The 27,928-nt window shown below is 35.2% G+C and overlaps 1 protein-coding gene across 2 annotated transcripts in view; it reads left to right on the top strand.

Moving 5' to 3' along the window:
* Positions 1 to 27,928, top strand: part of LOC110036417 (DNA replication complex GINS protein SLD5) — a 39,102-nt gene that overhangs the window by 2,735 nt on the left and 8,439 nt on the right. For both annotated transcript variants that reach the window (XM_020740854.1, XM_020740855.1), the window contains exons 2-4: positions 9,801 to 9,923; positions 10,002 to 10,081; positions 10,403 to 10,512. In XM_020740854.1, coding sequence (XP_020596513.1) covers positions 9,801 to 9,923; positions 10,002 to 10,081; positions 10,403 to 10,512 — 313 coding nt within the window. The remainder of the gene's footprint in view (positions 1 to 9,800; positions 9,924 to 10,001; positions 10,082 to 10,402; positions 10,513 to 27,928) is intronic.

The following is a 27,928-nucleotide window of genomic DNA, read 5'->3' as shown; positions in this document are numbered from 1 at the left end:
TGAAAACGCCGCCCACACTTATAAGCTGCCCCAAACGGACCCTAAGTTTGATAATTGTTGGTGATGCTGGAGCCTAGCACTTAACTCCAATGGAGACATGAGAATTGTTGAAGGATATTGTTCTCTTTTATTAGCATCAATTTAATAGGAGCATCTTTATGAGCTGTCATTCATAAAAATTCAATGACTTTTTAAGTCTTAATCACTTTCAAAAGAGTTTGATTTCGGAGTTAGCTTAAATAATAATAAGAATACAAATATTATTACTGAAGAAGTCAAATAGAAAGTTACTACCGAACATATTGAAATAGAAAATACAACAACACAACAAACACTCATACTAGGATTTGATCCATGTGTGATGGGGGTCAGCTAGGTGGTCAGTGAGTGATGGTAGGTGGTTGGAATGGGCTGTGAGGTTGCTTAAAACGATAAAGGAGGAGCTGAAACTACGATGACAACTTGAAAAAAGGTCTGGAACAACAACGACAACAAAGCGGAGGGCTGAGATAGTGAGGGACAATGAAGAGGAAGAGTGGTTGTTGGCTGTAGGACTACAAGAGGAGTGCAATTTACCAGAATTATTAGGAAGAACAATATAAACAGGAAAGCAAACATTTATTATTATAGAAATAGGTTTACAACATGACTTAACCAAAAGGAAAGTACAATAATAGACGAATCTCAGGTTAGGGGTGAAAGAAGAGATCCGAAAGCGTTGGTGGCGTCAAGGGAAAGGTGGGGAAGGCCGAGTGACTGTGTGGATAGGTTGAGATGATGTTTGGTTGGTTGTAGGTAGGCGGGACAACAAGGTTGTGGGGGAAAGTGGAAGTGGCGGTAGTGTAGTGGAGGGATATGGGTGGTAGGCGACTATGGGAGATAGTAGGAGAAGGGTTGGGGAGAAAAAGCAAAGGAGATTGGAAGTATACAACACCACCTCAGAGTAGGATACAACCAAAGCATCACCTGTCGTTGGATACAACACTAACTAGAGGAAAGAGACTCTACACAGAAGATCTGAAGACTGCACAACAAGAACTTAACTCTTACACATAGCAAACAACTATTTGTTGACTCTCACAAAAAAGGAGGGCAGAAAATCCAAAAAAGCCTACACAAGTGCTGCTCGCGAACCCTTCTTCACCTCTGTGAGAGTTCGCCCGCGAGACCCTTGCGTATCGCAATCCACCTCTTGCTTTTCTAGCTTTGTGATAGTTCGCGGGGCATCACGATTCGACTCCTCCCTTTTCTGCTTCACGACAGTTCACAGGATTTTTCTAGCGAGATTTTTCAGCTCCTGGGATAGGGCGTTGTTTCAGCGCTCGTGTTAGGGGTGCTTGTAGTAAGGAGAAGGGGGAAGTGGGTTTTTCGGGAAGGTGACAACAAGTCAGAGGAGAGGAGTGAGGAGGATGCAAAAGTTGAGGATAAATATCACATGATAGCAAGATACAACTGGAGCACCCCTTGATCTTTGAAGATGAATCAACACATCATAACGAGATACAGCCGGAGCACCATTCTCTCTTGGATACAGCCCTAGAAGGGAAAACCTGGATGCCCACGGTTGTCTTGACATAAAACATGAAGAAAATTTGAAATCTTAAAACACAAGAAGCAAATATATATTCCTTAGATAATTAGGATTGGGCCCATTCTTGAAAGGAGCCAAACCAAAGAGGAGCCGATCAACTCTTCCTTGCCTGGACCGGTCGGCCCAGGCGCTGGAATTGCGCGAAGTCCCACACGTGTGCGTTCCACTTCAAAAGCGGGAGGCATTTTGCTCCAAGAGATGCTCCCGCTTTAGTCTTTTGAGATTACGGTATTTTTGATCTCATTCGTCGAAACTTTTGTCTCCTTGTAGTATGATGTTAGGTCGATCACGTTGAAAGTGGTAGAAATGTATCAATTTTCCAGTAAGTTAATTATGTAGGCGTGTTATTCCAAAATATATCATGATAGAATAAATGTCATTCTTTGGCACAACCAAAACCAGAACTACATGTAAATGAGTATCCTCATGAACCAAGTATTAAGCCATCAAATTTGTAATCGTCTTCTTTCACTCTTCGTACTCGTCTGAGTTTATCCGGTAAATAAGCATGTTAGAAATAATCAACTCTGAAATGAAATCTATGACAGATTGGACAATTTCTCAATAATAACCACTCAGGAGAGACCCCTTCTTTTATGGTAGGAGCTAAATCCCATTGTTGGATGTTCTTTCCCCTAAACATTCTAGGATGTTTTTCAACTCTGTGGTTCATCCATCCTGTTTGATCATCTGTCAGGGGATACATCACTAAACTATTTTACTGCCCAAATGACTTCATATTGTCTTACAGAAGTGACACAAAAGAGTCTCATATCTGAAATGTCGGACCTCCCTCAGTATGGGCATCAGTATGGGCAACTCATGAGATATGTTATATATTTGAAAATTATAAAATTCTTTTATGTAAAGGTTTCCTTAATCTGGTATCAACTCCTCAAATTCATGTCCCTTTTAGACATCCAATGTCAGTTATAATTCTCCTCCCAATGCCAACAAAAAGGTAGTTTGAGTCACCTCAATCACATACTCTGCATGAACACCTATTACCTTGGAATCACAATTTTCGAGCACAACCAAGTTTAATTCAGTTAGAGTCTCTCTCCGTTCATTTAGAATCACTGACGTCTCTTTTTCGTCTACTAGAAGTTGAGAATCCTCTCTGAAATCATCATCTCTTCTGAATCAATGTTTGTTATTTTAATTGTTTCCTAATTAGTAAAAGAGATAATTCTCCTATTCGGGCAATCTGATTCAATCTGCCCAAATCCGTGTCACTCGAAACACTTTTGGATGGGACAGTTTTGGGAATGCAGATTAGTTTCACTTGTTCTCCACTCTAAACTAGTGTATCTTCATGCAGAGTCAGCTTAGATGTTTCGCTGGGTGTACTCTTATTGCTTGATCCTACCTAGGGTTGAACTTTGCCTATAAGATATTACAGTCATCTTATAATGTTACTCTCCATTTTTGAAGTTCTGAACATTCTGCCTGTAAAGAGCTGTGAGATACTGTTGTTGCATCTCTTGTTTCCTCTTAGAACAGATAATGATTTTACTCTTTTCCTCCCACTGTCGAAGAATTTTGAAGTTTGCCGATCACTGAGACATAATCTTTCTTAACATGTTTACATCTAGTTTCACCATTCCGTCTGGTTGGATTTCTTGACACTCAAAGATACATTCCAAGGTCTCGAGCCACTCATTGAACTCGTTTGTATTCATGTGGTCGTTGAATATGACAAATTTACATTTACTTCAAAATCCTGGTTGCTTCAATGTTTCATGTCAAATCTTCGGGGTAGTGGTTATTCATCTCGGAGATCGAATTGAATTTGTGTGATTCCTTTGGATAGTCTCATCTCAAAGGAGGCGAGCCTCTGTTGTAGTTTAGGGTTTTCCACTGCATATACTCCTTGAAAATCTCTTGAACACCTCTTTATGGATATCTTATAAAAGACATTTTATCATTTCCCCTCGATCAGGCTTTCAAATATTGTCTCCTCGGTGGCGTGGCTAGGGTTTTGATCTGGGTAGATGGAAAATGTTGTACAGTGTGATGTAGAGTGGGATTGACTGGTTTGAAAAATTAGCGAAGGGAAGGATTTTGTGTGGAGGTAGAGTTGTGTACCGATGGATTTTCGAAACCTTATGGTGGGATTAGGTCTATAGTAACTCTGACACTAAATGATACCGAGGTTAATCTAAATAATTATAGAAACACAAATATTATTACTGAGAAAACCAATTAGGCAGTTACAACCAAACACACTAAAATGAGAAATACAACACAACATAAACTCACACTAAGGTTCGATCCGGGGTTGGCAAGTGTTGGCTAGGTGGTCGGGGAGTGGCAATAGGTAGCTGGAATGGGCTGTGGGGTTTCTGGAAATGATAAAGGAGGGGTTGGTGCTGTGATGACAGTGAGGCGAAAGGCATGAAACAACAACGATAGCGAAGCAGAGGGTTGGGATAGTTAGAGGCAACAAAGTGGAAGGGTGGTGGACTATAGCCTGATAGGAGGAGTGTTGTCTTGTGTGGGGGTTGCGAGGAAGAACGTGGTTTAGGGGTGCCAACAATAAGGAGAAGGGGGAAGTGGGGTTTCCGGGAAGGCGACAATAAGTCAAAGGGGAGGATGCAAAGGATGGGAATGTCGAGGATAAATACCACATCGGGAGAGAGATACTGCCGGAGCACTACTCGACCCTTGGAGGAGAATCCCCACATTGGAATGAAATACAGTTAAAGCTTCACTTGCCCTTGGATACAACCAAAGAAAAGAAAATCTGGATGCCGATGGCTGTCCTGATAGACAATACGAAGAAAAACTGAAAAACTAAAGCACAAGAAGAAAATATATATGCCATAGATAATTAGGATTGAATTCACTGCTGAAAGGAGGTGTCAAACCTAAGAGGAGGAGCCGATCGACTCACCCCATGCTTGGTCCGACCGGTCCAGGCGCTGGTGTGTGAGTCTAATTTTAGATGCAGGAGACGCTCCTGCATCTCGCTTACAAGCGGGAGGCGCCCGCGTTAGTCATTCTTCAAATCATTTATGCTTTGATTGCTGTCGTTTTCTTGGTTGTTTTTACATATTTTCACTCTAGCTCACAAAATTTAAGGGTCATTGTTTGGAAGTTTAATCCATGTTTTTTATTGTGCATGAATGATTTTTATGTTAGGTTTACATCCATATTAATAATAGGGGAATTTGATTAATTTTATGTGAGTTTACAAACATAAGGAATGGCATTGTATAATTTTTTTTCGTTTTAGGCAATCTTTTGACTTGCAAATTTTACTCCAATTAATTTTCTTGAAATTTTATTGCTCTTATTGTTTAAGTTATTATAACTTGACTTCGTATGTGTCACATCTCGAGTCCGAAAGACGTTACTTCCAGCAACGCAGTACATGATGAAATGAAGTGAACCTATTTTGCATTCTTAAAAAAAATTGCATGCAAGTAATAATAGAAAGAAACAAGGAAAGATAATTTTTATTCCATAAATAAGAGTCTAACTGATACAACTACAATGAAAAATAAGAACTAAATAAAACAAAATTGAAATGATAATCGAGAAACAACTATCCAAAACCCAAAAGATGAAATACAATAATTAATGCTAAACTGATAATATCAAAATAAAGTCTAAAGTTGAAAAGTTTTCTCCTGTGGAGACAGTTTTGCAAGTGGATGAATAAAATCTGTTATACAAAAATATTAACGAATGAGTTTTACAAATCACACTCAATAAATAACTACTATTTATTAAAACGTAAATAACAAGAAATTGGGGCAAATAATATGAACAATAAAAAAAGATAATTTATTATATACATATACAAAATTATATCACACATAAGTGTAGAGTATAAATCAAAATGAGTGTGCTCAATCTGGTTAATAACACATGCAATCACTAAAATCACCGGTGTATGACATAACAATCATTTATTCTTTGTTTAATTTATGATTGTACAGTGATTATCAAACACCCTCAAATCGAGAAGGTAAACACCAACCCAAGGAAACTTATAATTTTCTGTAGAGTTATCATTCTGTGGGTCTGTCGACTCGACTAACTAATATTCAAAGATTTCCACCGACTAACATACTTTCACACATACAAACATATTGAGTTCCAAATATTTCCTCAACTAAATATATAAACGATACGACAAAGTATTTTCTACTTCAAGTATGCTAAAAATATGTGTAAGGATGATATTTATAATTGCAAGGCTCAAATTTGATATGCAGGGAATTGAGCAGCAATATGACAAACAATTACTTCTTGATATGCAATAAATAAATTTTATTACTAGTACGAAGCAATATAATTTTAGTAAAAAGGACAAGACTTACAATTCTACGAATAATTTTGCATATAATAAAAGAAATAATGATAACACCACTAACAAAGAAGATATGTTTATACTGTAATAAATAACAATTATTTATCTTGAGGTTGCAAAAATGAAACTTCTAAATATTCAAACAATTTTACTAGTGTTGACTTGCAATCCTACACAAATTAGAAGTCCTAATGATCAATAGTTTCACACATAAACATATTAAGACTAAGTATTTATTAAATTTGGTGTAACAAACTTAACATATGCTATCATTATGTGTGTGTGTGTGTGTGTGTGTGTTTGTGTCTATTACAATTTTAAAAAGAATATGTTAGTCAAAGTTTTCTATTATATAATTCAACCAAATAATCAAATAATTAAAATGAATTTAATATGTATATACATACATATATATATTGATATATTTATGCATATGTATAATATTGCATTATAATCAAAAGAAAAGAAAGAAGGGGAAGAAGGACATACGACACTTAGCGGTCGAGGAAGAAGGAAGGAGGGGTTGCAAGACCCGACCCTGGGTTTTGAATTATCCAAAGCATGAACGGACCGTCGGACGGTGGAATTAAATTTTTTATTATTCTATTTCTATTGCTAATAGTTTAATATCTAAACATTAATTGAAAGAGTCATTAAAAGAAACATTTTAATTAATAAATAAAAGTTTCCCCTTGTATATATTATCTCTTTTAATATTCATCTTATTTTAAATCTTAAACCTGAAAGAAAATATCAAAATAACATAATGAGTTATTTAAAGAAAACCCAGAAACAATCACACTTCTAATTACAGTAACCCAAGGAATAGAAAATAATATGAACGTTGATTTTTCATATTTCTATAAAAATCTTATAATAATCTAATATGTGCCCATAAGATTTACTTATTAGAATAAACTTATAGTTTGATATACATTAATTTTAATTGTATTTTTCAAGGTTTAATCGTTAATTATATTTTTATTTCATGCTATTGACATTCACATCCATCTTAGGAACACCATCAAAATATAATTTAACACACTCTTGGCCAATTTATTTGATTGGCATAACGATTCGTGATCTAATTCACATGTTTGTCAGAGGTTGAAAGATACTTACTTGCCTCTGATCGATTTTCTTCTGTCGGCATCGCGATTAACAGTTTAAATATCACAATTGTCTGGGATATATGTATAATATCTATGCTTGAGGGTATATTGACACTGTACTTTAAGGAGGGGAACTCCTCTTTCATGCATATACAAACAATCATGTATACACTGCATCATTCTTCATATTATACAGTCTTTTTTTATAAGTGCAATCTTACTAAACCTATAGGACAAGCAATAAAGTGATACATATATATATATATATATATGTATCACTTTATTGCTTGTCCTATAGGTTTAGTAAGATTGCACTTATAAAAAAAGACTGTATAATATGAAGAATGATGCAGTGTATACATGATTGTTTGTATATGCATGAAAGAGGAGTTCCCCTCCTTAAAGTACAGTGTCAATATACCCTCAAGCATAGATATTATACATATATCCCAGACAATTGTGATATTTAAACTGTTAATCGCGATGCCGACAGAAGAAAATCGATCAGAGGCAAGTAAGTATCTTTCAACCTCTGACAAACATGTGAATTAGATCACGAATCGTTATGCCAATCAAATAAATTGGCCAAGAGTGTGTTAAATTATATTTTGATGGTGTTCCTAAGATGGATGTGAATGTCAATAGCATGAAATAAAAATATAATTAACGATTAAACCTTGAAAAATACAATTAATATATACATATATATATATATATTAGAATTTTCATATCGTGTAGTCATAAAAACTCTTCTTAGGAAAATTATAATGCAAAACATGCATACTTTTCCTTTCCAACAATATGAAAAATTTATTATATTCTAAATCTCATTGGAACCTAACATAAATGAAATGAATTATATATTGATAAATAATGAAAATTACTAAAATTTAGAAATACAATTACTCACCTTAATCTTGCTTGCTCGTCTCACTGACCCCCTATCTTTAGGTTTTATAGGCTCAATTATTTTTCAAAATTAATTGTTGTTATAAATTAATGTTTTAATAAAATTAAATCTAATCTAGATAAATCAAACTTAAATTTCAATTATCTTATATCCTATACTTCAAGGTGATCCGCTCTTCGATCTCGAAACTATATCTCCCTTACTTCAAGTACTTTCTGCTTTCTAATACACTTACTATTAACACTTAAAGAGTAAACATACATATATATATATATATATATGCATACCACTCAATTCTTTAATATCACATCAAAAATACCACCATCACTATCTAGTTAAAAGTGAAACACACCTTTTCATGCATAAACTTATGACATGATAGTGTTTTAACTGTAAATATCAAATTTTGGATGTTAGATATGTAATATAAGAATTGTGTGGTGTAAATTTCCCTCAAGAAAAAAACTCCCACTATATAAATAATTTATTAATTAAATTATAATATAAACCTAATCTTACCTAAAATTCCTTTAGCTGCTCGCAATCTTTTAAACGAGAGCTTCGTCATGCGCGCAAAAGTCAACTCCCTTTCTTCTTCTTCAAACTAGAAAGAAAACAGTTTTTAAGAAATGGCTCATTCAAACCAAGGAATAGAAAGGAGAGGTCGTCAAAGAGAACAGTGGCATTTCTCCTTTGCATTTGGAAGGAGTTGTGGCACACTCTTGATAGCATGGTAAACTTTGTTCGTACTGCATAAGAGATCAATATCCTTGCACCAACCTAATGAATTTATCCTAAATCTATCTCCTGGCTGATAATGGTTTGAACTAATTTCTGAAGGTTCTCACGAACTCGTCCTGCTGTACTAAGAGGCTAGGTCGACCGCCAAATTTCTCCTGTAACTGACCTTGCCATCATCTCTTAGCTTCTCCCTCAAAAGCAAACGTGACAAGGGTAACTCTCTTCTCCAGTGGACATCCCATACTATATATTATTTTCTTCATCTTCATCAGCCAATTTTCATTTTCACCGACCCTTTTGCTTCAGAAAATTAAAGTGTTCTCATTTCTTGAAAGAGCTTTACCATCCAATTTATAAATGTTTTAGTTTAATATTTTTGTAGTGGCTCTTTCATTTGTTAAATACTAGTTATAAAAAATGAATGTATAAAAATTTAATTTCCACTGTCGACCGTCTGCACCCACCTTAGTTAATTCCAAATCTTGGGCCGGGTTGTGACAAGGGTTGTGATCATTTGCCTTGCTAAATTAATGAGAACAAGGAAGATGGAAACAAGGGAAGCAATATGGGATGGACGACCAGTGCACGAAAAGTTGCGGTGCCCTAATCCTTATCTCATAATTGGAGCAATGTTAGCAAGGGCAAGACGCGAAAACTTGAATGGGAAGGTGGGAGCGAGCGAAAAAAAAGGCAAAGAAAGATCACATCCAAATTGAGAAAGCGGCATAGCATGATTGCGAGGTTTGCACGACAACCAAAAGGGGAAAGTTGTGCGATAGAAATCAGAGAATAAAATGAAGGTCGGTTTGTCAGGAAGGAAAGTCAAGCAGAAAGAAAATAAATCATGTAATTGTGAAATTCGGAAAGTGAGCAGTGTTGGTTTGGAGTGGTATTAGCAGAGAAAATCTCGACTCTTATAGTATGTATTTGAACATTTATGTGGCAAAGGTTTGCTATTGAGTTGTAGCAATTTTCTAAAAGTAACATTTCAAAAAGTCTTTATAATGGCCTTCTATGAATCCCTAGTAAAAATTTTCTTCGTGTATACAAAATATACATGCTTTCTTTGAAATTAAACCAATTTCTCTTTTAATCCGAGCCTGCTTTTTTTTTTCTGCAATTCAGGAAGAAACAGTGGAAGAATTTACCGAGAATAGATCAGATGATCTTGTCGTGTCTCTCTATCAAATGGATTTGGACCGGGCACTCTTTCTTTTAAGATCATACCTAAGAATCCGTCTACAAAAGGTTTTGCTGCCACTTCTCCGGCTTGAGTTCTTAAATGCAAGCTTTGGACTAAAGCTAATTTTTTGAATCTCCTCGCAGATTGAGAAATATATGATCCACATCTCAAAAACAAACCTTTGGAATCGCCTTTCTGAACAAGAACAAAGGTTTGCCAAGAGGTAATGTTGATATAATTTTGGGGGATTTAGAGGCATACCACTCAATTCTATGTATTTACATATCGAACACCTAAATTTCAATTTTATATACATTCCGCCCTACCTATGTATGAGGTGTAAAGTTAAAATAGTGATATTTTTACTGTGACTTCAATGATTTAGGTGGTATAAGTGTAAAAAATAAACTTTAGAAGTTAGACATGTAAATACATAGGGGATTTATGTGGTATGTATCTAAATACCCCTATATTTTATTTCTGATTTCATCATAGGCTTATTGATTCCATGCTCTTACTCTTTTGAAATCATGATCTTGCACAGATGCATAGATATTATGGAAAATCATCTCGAACAAACTGTACTATCAAGACTTCCTTATGGCTACCAGTCCATGCTGAAACAATCTATTTCAAGCGAAGAGGATGACATGGGTTTGTTTTTGTATCCCTTCCGTTTGACTTGTTATCAATCCATGCTCTTCATTCCTTCGTCAAGTCTTTAGAAGATTGGTCGGTTAAGTAGAGGAAATTAGCCTTATAAGTTGCTAAGTTCTTAAATATCTTGCATAATGGTCGTTTGTGAAGTTATTGTCTTGGATTATTGAGACCAGAAATTTGGTGCGGAGCTGCTTCTGCTGACTACATTTCTTATGTTTGGGCGTAGCAATCTGTGTTAAATTTTATTTTGTCTTAAACTGTTTTATATTTTGCATCTGATATTACTAATTATAGCTGCATGTACTATTAACAATGGTAGAATATTGTGACAGTCAGTAATTATTTTTACCATATTTTGATAATTAATATTAGTTTGGAACTTCAATTATTTTGATTTGTCGTCCAACAGTATAATTGCCTAAGAATGTATGGTTGATTTATCCGCTACTGGCCTATATGCGAGTATTTTTCCTTCTCCTCTTATGCGTATTCTAAGACTAGAAAAACACCAGAAGCAAAAGAACCATCACAGTGGTGTGCAAATAATTTAAAGCTTTACTAAAAACCGGGAAATATAAAGGCAACGCCTAAATTCTACAATAGATGCAATAAATTTTTATTAAGTAATCCAAGCAATCTTGAAATGGAGTTGTAGTAAGACTCCAAGGATAATTAAGTACGAAGTTAGTGTATTGAAAATTGCAGGGACAACTTGTATTGGGGATGCACTACATCAACAACAACAACAACAAGCCTTTATCCCACTAAGTGGGGTCGGCTATATGAATCATTTTCCTTCATTTCGTCCTATTGAGTGTCATATTTTCATTTAATTCTAATAAATTAAGATATTTTTTTTATACAATATGCTCAAATTTTTCTAAGTCAACCTTTGTCTTTCTTAACATAAGTCGAATCTAAAACATCCATTCACCAAATCGGATCATCAGATGGTTGACGTTTAATGTGACCAAACTATCTAAGATGACTCTCTAATTTTGTCCGCCACTGGAGCTACACCAGGCCGATCACGGATATATTCATTTCACATTTTGTCTCCAAGTGTCAAGCCGCTCATCCACCTAACCATTCTCATCTCAACAACTCTTAACTTTGTTTTATGTTTATCTTTTAAAGGCCAACTGATACCGGAGTTAACCCAAATCACAATGGAAACACAATATTATTTATGAATTCCTTATTACAAACACGATACGAGAAAGTGGGAAATAAACAACAAACAAACATGACAATATAAACAATAAAAGGCGTCTTTGGGGGACAACAAAGACGGAGGCTGTTGGACCACGTTTGGTGGCTGAGGAAAGAGGGCTGCAGTTGTAAGGTAGTGGCAGGAGAGACGAGCAGTCGCTGGAACAACAAAACAGCTTTGGGCGACAATCAAAACAACAGCCGGTTGCTATTTGGGGCAACTTCAAGCTAGAAGTCGAGATAAAAAGATGGTTCCAGACACAACATAGAGAAAAATTTTAATTGACATCTCTTCCACAAATTCAGTGGGATGATTTTGTCAGGGTATTTAAAGATTAGCTTATTTCACCTTTAGCCAGATTAGCATAGCAAGATAAATTCTTCAATCTAACTCAGGGGTCTAAGACAGTTATGCAATATGAGACAAAATTCACTTATCTTTCTAGATATTTATAAGTGTCACAAATTTCTACGTTCTCAGAGATCAGTTGAGGTTGACATTGACTTCATTCTAAATCAACGATTTCTCGGTACTTGTTGAAATAGCCTGAAAATTTAAAAATGAGTCAAACTTTTCTAGTCAGTGATGACAACCTCAGACAACCAAAAGAAAAAACTTTGGCAAAAGAGAAAAAAAATTTAAAGCATGAAAATTAAATCAAAAGATAAGCAGAAGCAACCCCAATCAGAAAAACCAGTTTGTGAAAAATGTGAAAAAAGACATTTTGGGCAGTGTTTAATAGGATCAGGAAAGTGTTACAAATGTGGACAATGAGGACATCTTCAGATGATTTGTCCACAAGAAAAGAAGAGATACAACACAAATAATCCAGGGATATAGACAACCCAGAAAATTTTGGAAAGACATTTAGCCCAATAGAACTCAATCAAGCAAAGGGTGAAACTTCAGAGCGCAGAACTGAACAATTAGTAAAAACCCAAGTTTTTGCAATTACCTCTCAAGAAGCTAAATAATTTGAAGAAGGGATTACAGGTACACTCCTAATTCATGATCAACCTGACACTGTTCTATTCTATTCAGGTGCATCACATTCCTTCATTTCTAACGAGTTTGCTGCCAGTTTATGCGTTGATATTATGCATTTTACCTCTACTTTGTGTGGTTATGCCTTTGGGAAGTCGTGTTTACGTAAACAGAAATTGTGCTGTGCATGTTCATATTCATGATAAAAAGGTGCCGATAGAGTTGATTATCATATCAATTCAGATATTTGATGTCATTTTGAGGATGAATTGGTTGGTAAATCATTTTGCTACAATTGAATGCTGGGAAAAGGAGGTGAAATTGAAATCGCCCGGTGAAAAATCATTCTATATCATTTGTGATCCAAATGCACAATTTTTTTTTATTAGTGCAATGATAATTGGAAAGTAACTGATATTTTGGGCAAAATTAGAAGTTTTGAATAATGATGTACAAGAACTGAAAAATATTTCAACGGTTTCATAATTTTCTGATGTATTTCTTGAAGAATTGCTAGGGTTACGACCAAAACAAGAAGTTGAATTTGGTATTGATGTGCAACATATAACAATTTCGTTATAGGATGACTCCGAAGGAATTACAAGAATTGAAATGTCACATAAGGGCTTTATTAGGCCAAGTAATTCACATGGAGTGCTTCGGTTTTATTGGTTAAGAAGAAAGACGGATCAATGCAGCTATGTATTGATTACAGAGAGCTGGACCAGGTGACAGTTACAAACAAATATCCTTTGCCCAGAATCAATGAACTGTTTGATTAATTAGGTGCTATGATATTTTTCTGGATTGCTCTGAGATCAGAATATTATCAGGTCAAAGTCAAGAAAATAGTTAGACAGCTTTTGAGATCAGGTATGGTCATTACGAATTCTTAGTTATCATTTTTGGCTTTACTAATGCTCCTGCTATGTTTATGGACTTGATGAATCGAATTTTCATGCCTTATGTGGTTCATTTTGTTATTATTTTTACTGGTGATATTCTGATTTATTCAAGAACTGATGATGATCATGCCAAATGTCCGAGGATAGTTTTGGAGCTAATGAGGCAAAATCAACTATATGCAAAATTTTCGAAATGTGAATTTTGGCTGCGAAGTATTTTATTTTTGGGGAATTATCAATAGATAAGGAATCTAAGTTGATCATTAGAAGATCAAAACAATTGTGGAATGACCTACTCTAAAGAATGTTACGGAGGCATGCAATTTTCTTGGATTGATTGGGTATTACAGGACGTTTGTAAAAAGTTTTCCATAGATAGCTGTCATTGTCAAAGCTGATGAGTAAAGATGTTTAATTAGAGTGGACTGCAGAATGTGAGCACAATTTTTAAGAATTGAAGAAACATTTGACTGCTGCTTCAGTGTTAACTATTCCATTTGTTACAGAAGGATTCCTGATTTTCAGTGATGAGTCGTTGCGAGGCTTGGCTTGTGTCCTAGTGCAAAATAAAAATGTGAAAGCCTATGCATTTGGACAGTTGAAGTCACATGAGAGGAATTATATGACATGATCTGAAATTAGTTGTAGTGTTTGCTCTCAATATTTAACGATATTATTTGTATGGAGTAAAATGCAAATTCTTTACTAATCATCAAAGTCTGAAATATATTTTCACACAAAAGAGCTGAATTTTAGATAACGATATGGTTATAGCTGATCAAAGACTATGATTTGGATACACAATATTGTCCTGATTGAGTAAATGTAGTTGCCGATGCATTAAATTGTAAATCCACAGGTAGTGCAAGCTGAATTGTCACTCAGAGACCAGAGTTAATTAGATAAATTGATGTCTTGTAAGTAGAAGTTAGAAGATCAAATGATATGGGGTATTTACATCAAATGAAAATGCAATTAACCTTGATGGATAGAATTAAGGCAGCTTAGAAAGGTAATAGTGAATGTCTGAAACTCCTGAAGTAACACCAATCAGGAAAGAGGTCAGATTTGGCTGTTGATGAAGATGAGAATTCTACATGAAACTCATCATTCATGCTACACAATTCATCCAAACAACAAAAAAATATACAAATATTTGAAGTTGGTATTATGGAGGCAAGGTATGAAGAAAGATGTTGAAGAATATGTATCTCAATGTCAGTCTTTTCAGATTGTAAAAGCTGAGCATCAGAGACCTAACAGATTGCTTCAATCGTTGCTTACGCCTGAATGAAAATATGGAGAAATTGCTATTAATTTTGTTATGAAATTTCCTCAATCCAGACAGGGCCATGACGATATTTGGTTATTATTGACAGACTAACCAAGTCAGTTAACTTTTTGTCAATCAAACAGACATATTCAATTGAAAAGTTAATCAGATTGTATGTAAAAAAAATTATCAAATTATATGGAATTACAAAATTTATAATTTTTATAGAGTTGGAAGATTCTCATCCAGGTTACATAAATACATTCAACAAGGTTTATGTACGCAGTTGCATTTTAACAGAACATTTCATCCACAAACTGACGAACAATAAAAAAGAACAATTCAGTTATTAAAAGATTTGTTGCGACAATTTAGTTAGACTAGTTCATTACCCACTGAGTCATGATTCAAGTTAGGACGAAAATTGGTGAAAATTTAGTCTATCTGAATTGTTCACCTCTATCACACCTCAGTCGACCTTTAAAGGGGGGACAACTAGGGTGTGATAAGCGTCACATGCTATCTTTCTACATACCTTGAGAGAAGCATTAATAAGACCAAAATTAGTGATTCTAGAATGGAGTTAGGGAAGTTGATACAATATATAGTGTAGCCCTTATTGAGGGAGCTTTAGGATGTCTAGGCCGACAATCTACCTCCTAAATCATTGTTGTTGAGAGAGATCCATCATATAATAAATTTCATTCTAGGACCTATTTTTCTAATCCAACTTGTTAATAGGATGCGCCCAACCAAGCATATGAGGAGTTGCAGAAATAGTCTTAATGGCTAAAAGCTTGGTCTGTGGAAGTACTAATGCGTGTGGAATTTCAGGTTTGTTGTGTCAAAAAAGAATGACTCTTGACTTATTTGTATTGATAGCAAGGTTGTGACCAAAGTCACCATCAAGTACTAGTTCCTTATTTTATGGGTGGATGATTTGTTGGATCACTTGCATGGAGCCAATGGCTTTTACAAAATCGATTTGCACAATGATTACGACCATGTCATGATGAGTTTAGGTGACGAGTGGAAGACAAACTCAATATTTGAGACAGATTATAGTAGTGGACCATTTTTCCCTGTGAATTGTTCAATGCTCTTATGCGGCCAATGAATCAGGTTTTTCGAGCATTCGTTGAGAAAATCATTGTTGTCTATTTTGATGATATTCTAGTGTATCAACTGTACCGTGGAGGACTACATGCAATACTTACGAGAGATTTTGATGTGCTTCAGACTTCCCAATTATTTGATCATCTGAAGAAGTTATTTTCTCACTATAGAGTAAACTGAAGGATAGACATGCCTATTGGGTGGAGTTTCTTTCTTCATTTCACTTTGTGCTCAAATATAGCTGAGTGTCAGAATAAAGCAACTGATGCTCTGAGTTGCCAATACCTATTATTCACTACTATGCAGTGAAAGTATTGAATGATGCTAATGCCTATGATAAGGATTTTTAGGAGATTTAGGTTCGTTGTTAGGACATATCATATGAGCGGTTCCACAATTGGATGACTACTTGTGTATATTCTTAGGAGTTTGATTGGGGAGAACATTTTGTAGGAGTCATAATGGAGGGGTGACATGACATTTAGACAAGGATAACTCTTTGCTTAGTGAAGGAGAATTTCTATTGGCCCATATGGGTATGAGATGTGGAAAGGCACGTTAGACAATATGCGATATGCCATTTGCCTAAAACTTGAGAACAAAATAAATGTTTGAACACTCCCCTTCCCATTTTAGAGTCATCTTAGTTGGATGTTTGCATGAACTTTATGGTGGGTTTGCCTTTGATATAAAAAAATACGTACATTGTTATGATAAAGATAGACCACTTCTTCAAGATGTCAAATTTTGTACATTCCCATATGACGATGGATGCTTCACACATTGCAGACTTGTACTTCATAGAGATAGTCCACCTGCCTGGTGTGATCACAATAATCACTTCAGACAGGGGCATAAAATTTCTTAATCATTTTTAAAGGATTTTATTGGATGAGATTAGCATAAAGCTTCAGTTCAATTCAACAGCTCATCTGCAGACGAATGTGAGCTTAGACAATCTACTTATATGTTTCATGGGCAAGACTATAAAGTAGTTGGACTTGATCCATCCCTCGGTCAAGTTTGCTTAATTTGTCCACCGCTTGGTTCATAGGTCACAACCCTTTTGAGATTGTATATTGGCGGAACCTCCTCACAATATTGGAGTTCCTAATGATACTTCCCACTACTAAACTTAGTACTATTGTCAAGTAAAGTTAGAGAGATTCAAGCCTTTACAAGTATTTGAGAGAAGAAATTATGTACAAGAAAAACGGGTACCATAAGCAAACTAACAAAACAAGGAAATCCTTGGTTCTTATGTAATGAAATTTTGTATGTATTAAGTTGAAGAAAGATATAATTTTCACAAGTTTTTTTTGGGAAGCTCAAACCAATAGTTGATAGTTCATTTAGTATTGTCAAGAAGATTAGTGAATGTATATAAGATTGACTTGCTAGGGACTAACTTCTTTTGTTACTTTCAACATTGTTGATATGTTGCCATACTGTGAGGATCCATATGCTTCCGGTGAAGAACGAGCTCTGTTGAGATGGAAACTCGAACTTCGATCTATTTACAATCAAAACTACACTGCAGAAAAAGGATCATACCGATTCGAGAAATTCAAAATAATTTGTCAAACAGACACACAACAAAGTAATCCCATAAAACATACCAATATTTAATGTGGAACAGCCTTGAAAAGGAAAAAATCACCGTCACATCACGTCAAAAATTTCACTGTGAAAGAAGAAATGTACACAAATTTACACCACTCTTATCTTCTTTTTACATTGCTAGAAGAATTTCGCTCCAAATCCTTTTTTGATTGCACAAGCAAAATCACCGCTCCTAAATCTATCTCTCGAACTTCACCGCTCCAAAATCCACCTCTCGAACTTCTCTGCTCCACACAAAATCCCTTCGAGAGTTCATTGCGTGCAAGAGATTTGCAAGAGAGAGAGAGAGAGTATCATCACTCCGAATTGAGGGCGTAAGAATTGAATCGGGAGAAAAACTGCCCTGACTTAATCACACCTTTCCTCTGCGTAATTATTCCAACAGCTTTGTTCCATAACCTAGAATTGAATGAATCGTAGCGTAGGTAAGCCACTACTTGGTGTAATGACTCTGTCTGGTGTAGATACGCCCAATACTGGCATGGCTACGACAGTCTTGTTGCACAAGGGCGTCGTTTTTACAGCACTGGGGTTCCTTGTTTTTGCCACTGCTGCTGCTTTAACCCAAGTAAAGTAGGCATTAGACTCAACAATCTCTCACTTCGAGACCAACATCTGTCTTCTAGGTTTGTACAAACATCTATTATCATCTTCACAGTCTGATGCCGTAAAGTGGCTCACCTTCAGTCTCAACCTTTTTGGACTCCAATTGAAGCCAAACATAAGTCTAGTTTTTTGAGCGTCACCACCTTAGTCAACATATCCATATGATTTTGAACCTCCTGTATCTTCGCTAAGAATAACTAACATCTTGGAGAGAGCAAATAAAGTGATATCTTAGCTGAATATGCTACGCCCTGTCATGAGAAACACTGTTCTTAGCAAGATGAATAACACTCATACTGTCACTATGAAGCTTTCCAATCCCCGCTCTTTGCCCAGTTTTACCGTAAAGCTCTATAACCAAATCATCTTCTTACTAACAATGTATTTGAATTTCATGGTTGAAAGTGCAACAATCTTCTCCAGTATGGAAAATCAATTCACCGATGTGTTCCCTAAAGTGAAGGTATATTCTATTCTACTTCTTCTATTATCCAAATCCCCTATCAGATCTGAATCTACAAATCCTTGTAGGTTGATCCTTGCATTTTCAAAACAAAGTGCATTGTTGATTGTTCCATCAAATACCTGAGAATACACTTCACCTCCTCCCAATGATGTTTTTTTAGATTACCCATGTACATGTTGACCACTCCCACCATATATGCAATATTTGTTCTCACGCATATCATAACATATGTCAAACTCCCAACTGCTAAAGTTATGGAGTTCTCATCCGTGCTTGCTTTGTTTTTGACTTATGTTATAATTCCTTAGATAGCTTGAAATGACTACTTAAGTGGGTGCAAATTGGTTTTGACTTGCTCACGTTGAACTTCTGAAGGATCTTCTCAACATATTTTGAGACTACTTTAGTGTACTTGCACTCTTGTCTCTGTTAATTCTCATCTCAAGAATTTTTTTGATTGGACTAAAATCCTTCATCTCATACTCCTTTGATAATTGATCATTCAAGTTTCAAATTTTCTCCGTAGTTGTTCCTGCAATCAACATGTCATTCACATACAAAAGTAACAAGATATAACAATTACCAATATTTTTGATTAAACAACAGTGGTATGCTTGGTACTTCATGTACCCACAGTTTGACATGAATCTGTCAAATTTGTTGTACCATTGTCTTGGGGTCTGCTTCAAGCTATAGAGGCTCTTCTTCAACTTCCAGACCAAACTTTTTTTCCTGAAATTTCCTCTTCCAGTTCTCCATGTAAAAATATTATTCTTACATCAATTTGTTCCAGATATAAATTTTCATATTCTACTAAGCTCATCACAACTCTGACAGTTGTCATCTTCACCACATGAGAAAAATTCACAGTGTAGTCCACTTTCTCCTTTTGTTGAAAGTCCTTCAAAAGAAAATTTGCCTTGTAGCGCCTGCTACCATCTGACTCCTCTTCTAGCTTGTAGACTAACTTGTTGTGTAGTGCTATTTTGCCATATGATAATACCATCCAATTCTAAGTGTGATTTAACATCAGTGACAGCACCATCATCATGGTAAACTCCTATTCTTTTGAATCTTCAACTTGAGTGTCCTACTCATTGCACTCTAGTTCACCACTATCAATGAGCAATAAATAATTTAGAAAAAGAGAATACCTCTGTTCCTGTCTTGAAATTTTGCCGAACCTGACTTCAATAGCAAGTGACTGAAGAACCTCCTATGCTTCACATGATTGGGCACTCCTTTTATCTCCCATTGTTCAGATCATTAATATTTTTTTTCTCAGCATATTTAGACTCTTAAATAGTAACTGATGGGCAATCCTGATTTCTGCTTCGGTTCTTGTACATCTCTATTTCATTAAATGCCACTTCCCCGCTTCTGCTGAACTTATGATTTTTATAGTCCCTGAATTTAAACCTAAATTTATCCAGCCATACCCAATAAAAACGTACTCGACAGATTTTGAATCAAGTTTTCTCCTGGACCCAACATCAACATGAACATATGGAGAACACCTAAATATTTTCACTTGAGATAGCTTTATCTCTGTCACTAGGCTTCTTCATGTAAGCATTCATTCAAAGATATTGAAAGACCACAATTGATAAACAATAATGTTCGCTACTTTTGCGCAGAATTGCCTTGACAAGCTTGCATGCAATCTCATACTCCTGGCATGCTCCATGGTGGTTCTATTCATGCGCTCAACCATTTTATTCTACCTTGGTGTCTTTGAAATTGTGAAATCATGTTTGATCCCTTATGCAACACAAAAATTTCTGAACCTCTTGCCTCTATTATTTGATTTGAGATACTTCAGCCTCAATCATGTCTAATTTTTTACCATGACCTTCCACTTCATAAACACTTCAAATACATCAAATTTATGCTTTAAGAAGCAAACTCATACATTTTTGATGTGGTTGTCAATAAAAGTGACAAAGTAGCGAAAATGTTTAACGGACTGAACTAGAGTAGGACCTTATACGTCAAATTACACTAACTCGTGTTCTTTTAACTTTACCTTGACCCATTTTTTGAGAAATAAACTTTCTTCTGTTTGCCATATACAAAATCTTCATTGAACTTTAAATTCACGGATTTCAAACCTTGAAGCTTATTTTTTGAATGTAGGGACTTCATACCTTTTTCACTCATATGGTCAAACATACAGTGCCAAAAATCCACATCAATCATGGTTTCGGCCACATAAATGGATTCTGCCATTTCATTTGTCAAATAAAGAGTTCCTTTAATGTTGCCTCGAGCCATCACCATTGCTCCCTTGGTCACCTTTCATGAATCACCTGTAAAGGTAGCCAGTTACGTACCCTGATTTTTCTAGCTAGCTCATCGAGATCAAATTTTTCTTTAGACTTAGAATATATCTAACTTCATCGGAGAATATATCTAACTTCATCGAGCTTCCAAACTGTTCCATTTGACAATTTGGTATCAACATCATTATTTCCTACAATTGCAGGTCTTATTATCTCCCAAATAAGCTTTTCTTAGAGTAATTTGAGTATAATTTTTAAACGTTTCTTTGTTGGGGCATGCATGAAAAGAAACACTTGAATCAACTATCTAAGATTCAGTACCGACTAGGGATAAAACCTGGTGGTCAACTTGGATTTTACATATGAAGACATTTGTAGAGAAATTGCTATATTGGCCTTTACCCCAGCCTTATTTGGAGTTTCACAATCCTTCTTGAAATGAACTTTCTTCTCGCATTTTCAGTTCACTTCCGTCATTTCCTTTCTCTGACCGGACTTTTCTTTTTTGGACTTGTAGTTGTCTCTACTTGTATTTATGTTCAGATTTGTTCCTCCGTTTTCAACATTTAACACAGAACTTGAAGATTTATTGCTCGCTGCATTTTTGTGAACTTCATAAGTTTAATTTCGCACTACCTGAAGAGTTGCTCATCTTCGTTAACAGTCCATCCTAGACTCGCAGCTAGACGACAATGAAGACATAATTAACAGTGCTTGAACTTGATGCCCATATAACACACCTGGTTTATCACAGAGTTGAATTATTCAAATATTCAACCACTGAACTCCCTTCAATTGAATAATCTCTTCATAAGAAAAATCTTATTGGAAGCAGAAGGTTTCTTATAAATCCTTAAATAGTGCCGCCATAAGTTCCATTGTAGTTTTCCCATTCACTACATTGAAAGAAACATACGAGAAAAGTGAAAGACGGATCAAACTTAGAGTTTTTCGATCCAATACTTTCCATTTTTCCAGTGCCATCGTTCCAGGCTTCTTGGTGATTCCTTCTAGTGGTAGATACAACTTTTTTTGATACAAAAAAAAAAAAAAATCCATTTGTATCTTCCAGAATGCCAAGTTCGAATAGTTGAACTTCTCTTCCTTGTACGGCACTTTGTTGGCAATTGCTCCCTCTTGAATCAAAAGTATTCAAAAAAGAAACCCCACTATGATGTACTTGTTGGGATAGAAACTTAAACTTCTATCGATTTACAATCAAAACCAAACCATGGAAAAATGATCACACTAATTTGAGAAATCCAAAATAATTTGTTGAATAGAAATGCACAACAAAGTAATCCTACTAAAACACCTTAAAGTGGAAAAACACGAGAATGGGAAATACTCACAGAGCTACACCACACCAAAAATTTTACTATGAAAGGGAAAATGTACAAATATTTACACTACTCTGATCTACTCTCTATATTTCTGGAACATACAACAATTACGCTCCAAATCTTCACTTGATCACACAATAGAAATCTCACGCTCCAAAATCCACCTCTCGAACTTCATCGCTCCACGTGAAAGCCTTTGAGAGTTCATCACTTGCAAGATATTCACAAGAGAGAGAATATTGTCTCTCTAAATTGAGGGCTTAAGAATTGAATTGAAAGAAAAACTGCCCCAGGAATAATCACGCCACTCCTCGCATAATTATTCCAATCTTTATTCCGAAACATGAAATTGAAAGACCTGCTGCGCAGGTACACCGCTACTCGGCGTAACCGCACCGTCCGGTGTATTTGCACTCAATGCTGGCGTGGCTGCGCCAGTCTTGTGGCATAGGGGTCCCATTTTACCTGCACTAGGGTTTTATGTCTTTGCTACCGCCGTTGCTTCAGCCCAAGTAAATTAGATTCCACACTGAACAAGCTCACTCCTACTCGGGGAGAATGATGTGGGCTGTCCCATTGTGCGCCCCTCCCAAGCCAAGAACCGGTCTAGGGGGACCAGTTCAAACATTCTCTACCCCCATGGTCTGACTAACCCCCTTAGGTGCCCTATTTATCTTAGGCTATTTATTAGGGTTGTTTTGCTTTGGGATATTTAAATATGTTGTAAATTTCTATTTTGGACATTTTTCGCTTTGGTTTATGCATTTGAGATTATTTCTCTAGTTTTTCTTTTTCAAAGCATTGTATCCTTTAATCTCTCTCAGGTATTGTGCTTGTAACATGAGTAGATTTTGGTGGTGAACTTTTCTGGACATCTAAAGACCTCTTGCAATGCTCACTGGCGCAGAATGTTGACCTTTAAAAGAGGAGCATAAAAAAAGTTAAGTGTTGCTGAGTGAGAATGCTTAGTTGCTTAGTTGGATGAGTGGCTTGACACTTGAAGACAAAATGCGAAATGAATATACCCGTGATAGGGTTGGTGATGCTTTAGTGGAAGACAAGATTCGAGAGTCTTTTAAGATGGTTGGTCACATTAAACGCCGCCATCTGATGATCCTGTTAGGAGAGTAGACATTTTAGATTCGATTTATGTTAAAAAAAACAGAAGTAGACCTAAAAAGACTTGGGTAAATTGTATAAAAAGTGATTTAAATCTATTAGAATTGAATGAAAATATGACTTTCAATAAATGAAAATATGACTTTTCAATAGGACACAATGGAGAAAAAGGATTCATGTAGCCTACCCCACTTAGTGGGATAAAGGCTTGTTGTTGTTGTTGAAGACATGCCTCAAGATTTATATCAATTTTTTTGTTGGAAATGCCTCGTCGTACTAGTTTTATAAAACTATTCTAAGGCGCTGATGTGATTTTGGGGAGATGTGGTATGACAATCATTTGTTCGTGTGTTTTAATTTGAGCTGAAGTAGAGTGGATAGGACCTGAGTTTGGTTAATGAGTCTAGCTTTGTTTGATGGGCATGTAAACATGGGTTAGTGAGTTTAGTTTAAGGCTTAAATGTTTATGAAGACTTAGGAAACTTGCTTTCATGATGCTCTCTAGTTCCGTACTAACTCTGATTGGTTGGGTTGGACCTTCAATAAAAATGGAATGCTTATAAGTGGGACTTAAAACATCCAGGAAAAGAACAAAAATCTTGTAATGGGTTTGAAAACTATGCCTAATAAGTGAGATGAGGTTGTTAACATCATGTCAATCTTGATAATAGGGTGTGTTTTAGATCCATTGAAAGAACAATTGGTGGAACTTATGGCCTCTAGAGTGCCGGAACCTTATAATGGGTCTTTTTATTTTTCCTTGTGGGTGAGGCTTCTTGATTAATTAAATTGATTTTAGTGGATCAGGAAGACCCATATAGAAGGTTTGAGTTGTCATTTTGAACTTTGATATGAGTATTTGGACTTATAACCTCATATTTGAGGGAGTTCCAATATATTGAATAGACTTCAGAATGATTGATAATGCGGGTCATATGATCTTTCCTTATAGGCATGATGACTTGCATAATTGGTTTTTCGACCTTAACATGTAAGCAAAGGCATCCCATATGATGGTTCTTTTGACTTTATCTTGTAGACAAGTTGGCCCATATAGTGGATTTGGTTGCAAGAAGTTCTAAAATGATTTTATTTTCTTTGTTATTTTAGTTGCGGCTTATATTGATCTTTGAATAAATTTTATTTTGTCCTTTGTTAAACAAAAAATTAGACTCCACTTTTTTGCACTCGTACAAGTTTTTGAGTGACCATTTTTACATCCACTATATTTATCAATGTTTGCTGCAGTGGTTAAATTTCATTTTCTTGTTTAAATTTATAAGAAATTTTGGTTTTGCAATGCTTTTTTAAATTGACATCATTGTTCCCATCAAACCAATTTAAGAGTTCAAGATACATCTATTGATCATCTTTGTTGTCTTCTTACTAGAAGTTTTCTTGCTTGTCAACAAAGGATAACCCCTCCCAATTATCAAATTGAAATCCTACACATGTTGATGACTTCAAGGTGACTGATCTAGTATATCAACTTCCTCTCGATTTTAGCTAAATGCTATTGAATTGTTTCAACTTGACTCAATTACCATGGGGAAAAAGATCAATCATGGTTGGACCAAGATCAATCAAGGGAGGAAATGCCTCTTGATCAACAAAGATCAATTACATAGGGGTGGTTATAAAAATTTGATTGGATCAAGAGTGACGATTTGGGGTTAATTTTGCCCACCAAAAATCAATAAATATCATTTGTATGTAGGCTGTTATAGAAATTGTTATTTTTGTTTTTTTAATCTTTTTTTGTTATGTTTTTATTATTCTTATCATGCCAACAGTTAGTGGATGGCATTTAATTTTCCTTTGGCAGACAACCAAAGAGATTGTGTATTGATGAATTTAAAATCTTATAGTGACCATTATGACATTCATTTGATTGTGATTCAAGCATGTCCTCTTAACTTTTGATCATGCCTAGTTGTTAGCGAGATTAAAAAAAAAGAAAGCAATGATTCCCTATTTGGACCAAAGACCAATAAAGGAAGAAGAGATCTTGGTAGAATAAAAAATAAATGTTAAGAGGTGGTTTGCGAAACTTTTTTAGACCAAGGATCTACAGAATGGTGTTTTCAATATAGCTGGAGTGCTTGGCCAAAGATCGACAACTCCTAAATTATGCATCTATATTTTCTTTATTTTTTTATTTTATATTCTTGCTTTTGGTGATCGGGTATGAGAAAGACAAAAACATCCAATTCCCATATGTTGAAGATGGAAAATTGCTTTTATGTTGTAGTTTAGGGCTCTGAAGACTCTTTTGCTCTCAGTTCAAACTTTTAATATTGCTAATTTTGTTTGCTTAAGTTGTGGTTTTTTGCTTTCGATATTTTTATGGTTGGGTGTACTCATAAATTATATATGAAAATGGTTTTAAATATTTTAAGATGCGCACATAAATAATATTACCAAAAACATGGAAGAGGTTGTTTATCTGATTTTCGAAATTTACTAAACTAATTAATATTTAAGATAATTCTAACATTACGCATGCTTGCTGAAACTACAAAAAACATTTTTTAAGTAAAAATTATTCATGAAAGCTGAAGAAACAAAGTTCTTATTGCTATTTAATATTGCTTAGTTTATAAATCTAAAAATTTGGGTATTTGATTTGGCTATTTTTGAGGTTGTTTTTGTAGATACTGGTTAAATCCTAAAATAATCATCCTACTGTTCATATGTGGTCAATTTAGTCTTAGAGAAACATTTATCTCCAGTTTAATCTCGACCATGTAACAACAAGTTTTTATCCCACTAAGAGGGGTCGACTACTTGAATCCTTTTTCTCCATTGCATACTATTGAGTGTCATATTTTTATGTAACTCTAATATGTTAAGAGTATTTTTTATACAATATGCCCAGTTCTTTTTAGGTCTACCCGTTTTTCTTAACATAAGTCAAAACTAAAACTTCTACTCTACTAACAGGATCATTAGATAGTCGACATTTAATGTGACCAAACCATTAAGACGACTCTCTCTAATCTTGCCCGCCACTGGAGCTACACCAACCCTATCATGGATATATTCATTTCACATTGTCTCTAAGTGTCAAGCCACTCATCCACCTAAGCATTCTTATCTTAGCAATACTTAACTTTTTTTCATGCTTCTCTTTTAAAAGCCAACATTCTATGCCATAGAGCATTTTAGGTCTCACTACCATCTTATAAAATTTTCCTTTCAGTGTAAGCGGTATTTTTCTATCACAAAATAGGTCTGATGCATTCCTCCACTTAAACCAACCAACTTGAAATCTACTAATAACATGCCCATTTACATCACCATCACTTTGAACAATAGACTCAAGAAATCCAAAACATTCACACCTTTTAATGATTTGATAACCCATAATTACAACTCTGTCATTGGAGCTACTACCAATAAAATTACATTGCATGTATTCAATTTTAGATCTACTCAAAAGAAAGCCTTTAGACTCCAATGAAGGCCTCCATAGTTCAAGTTTTTCCTAGGTTTTTTCTCTCTAACCTCTTTTTCTAGTCTTATCCACAAGAAGGATATTATCAGCAAAAAGCAAACATCAAGGTACATCCTTCTGTAAATGTCCAGTAAGAGTATCAATAGCTAAAGCAAAAAGATATGGGCTTAAAGTTGATCTATGGTGTAATCCAACTGAAATAGGAAAATATTTGGCCAGTCCTCCTTTTGTTCGAACACAAGTAACAACTCTAGTATACATATATTTAATGACTTGAATATAATTCATTTCAACGCCTCTCTTCTCTAGAATTCTCCAAAGGATTTCTCTTGGAATCTTGTCGTAAGATTTTTCTAAATCAATAAAAATCATATGTAAATCCTTCTTATTCTTTCTTCTTCTCCATCAAATAAATATATAACTTCCATAGTAGACCCGCCTGACATAAATCTAAACTGGTTATGAGTAATCTTTGTATCACGTTTTAACCTATGCTCAATTACCAACAACAACAACAACAACAAAAACAACAACAACAAAGCCTTAATACCACTACGTGGGGTCGGCTACATGAATCCTTTTTCTCCATTGCATCCTATTTTCATTTAGTTCTAGTAAATTAAGATCATTTTTAATACAATAAACCCAAGTCTTCCTAGGTCTACCCCTGTCTTTCTTAACATAAGTCGAATCTAAAACATCTACTCTCCTAATCAGATCATCAGATGACTGACGTTTAATGTGACCAAACCATCTAAGACGACTTTCTCTAATTTTGCCCGTCACAGGAGCTACACCAACCCTATCACGAATATATTCATTTCACATTTTGTCTCTAAGTGCAAAGCCACTCATCCACCTAATCATTCTCATCTCGGCAACACTTAACTTATTATTATGCTTTTCTTTTAAATGCCAACATTCAACGCCATAGAGCATTGCAGATCTCACCACCGTCTTATAAAATTTTCCTTTCAGTCTAAGCAGTACTTTTCTATCACACAAAAGGCCCGAAGCATTCCT

Source organism: Phalaenopsis equestris, unplaced genomic scaffold (assembly GCF_001263595.1).
Source record: "Phalaenopsis equestris unplaced genomic scaffold, ASM126359v1 Scaffold206200, whole genome shotgun sequence".
Classification (NCBI taxonomy): Eukaryota; Viridiplantae; Streptophyta; class Magnoliopsida; order Asparagales; family Orchidaceae; genus Phalaenopsis; species Phalaenopsis equestris.
This window is presented reverse-complemented; position numbering and strand designations above follow the sequence as displayed.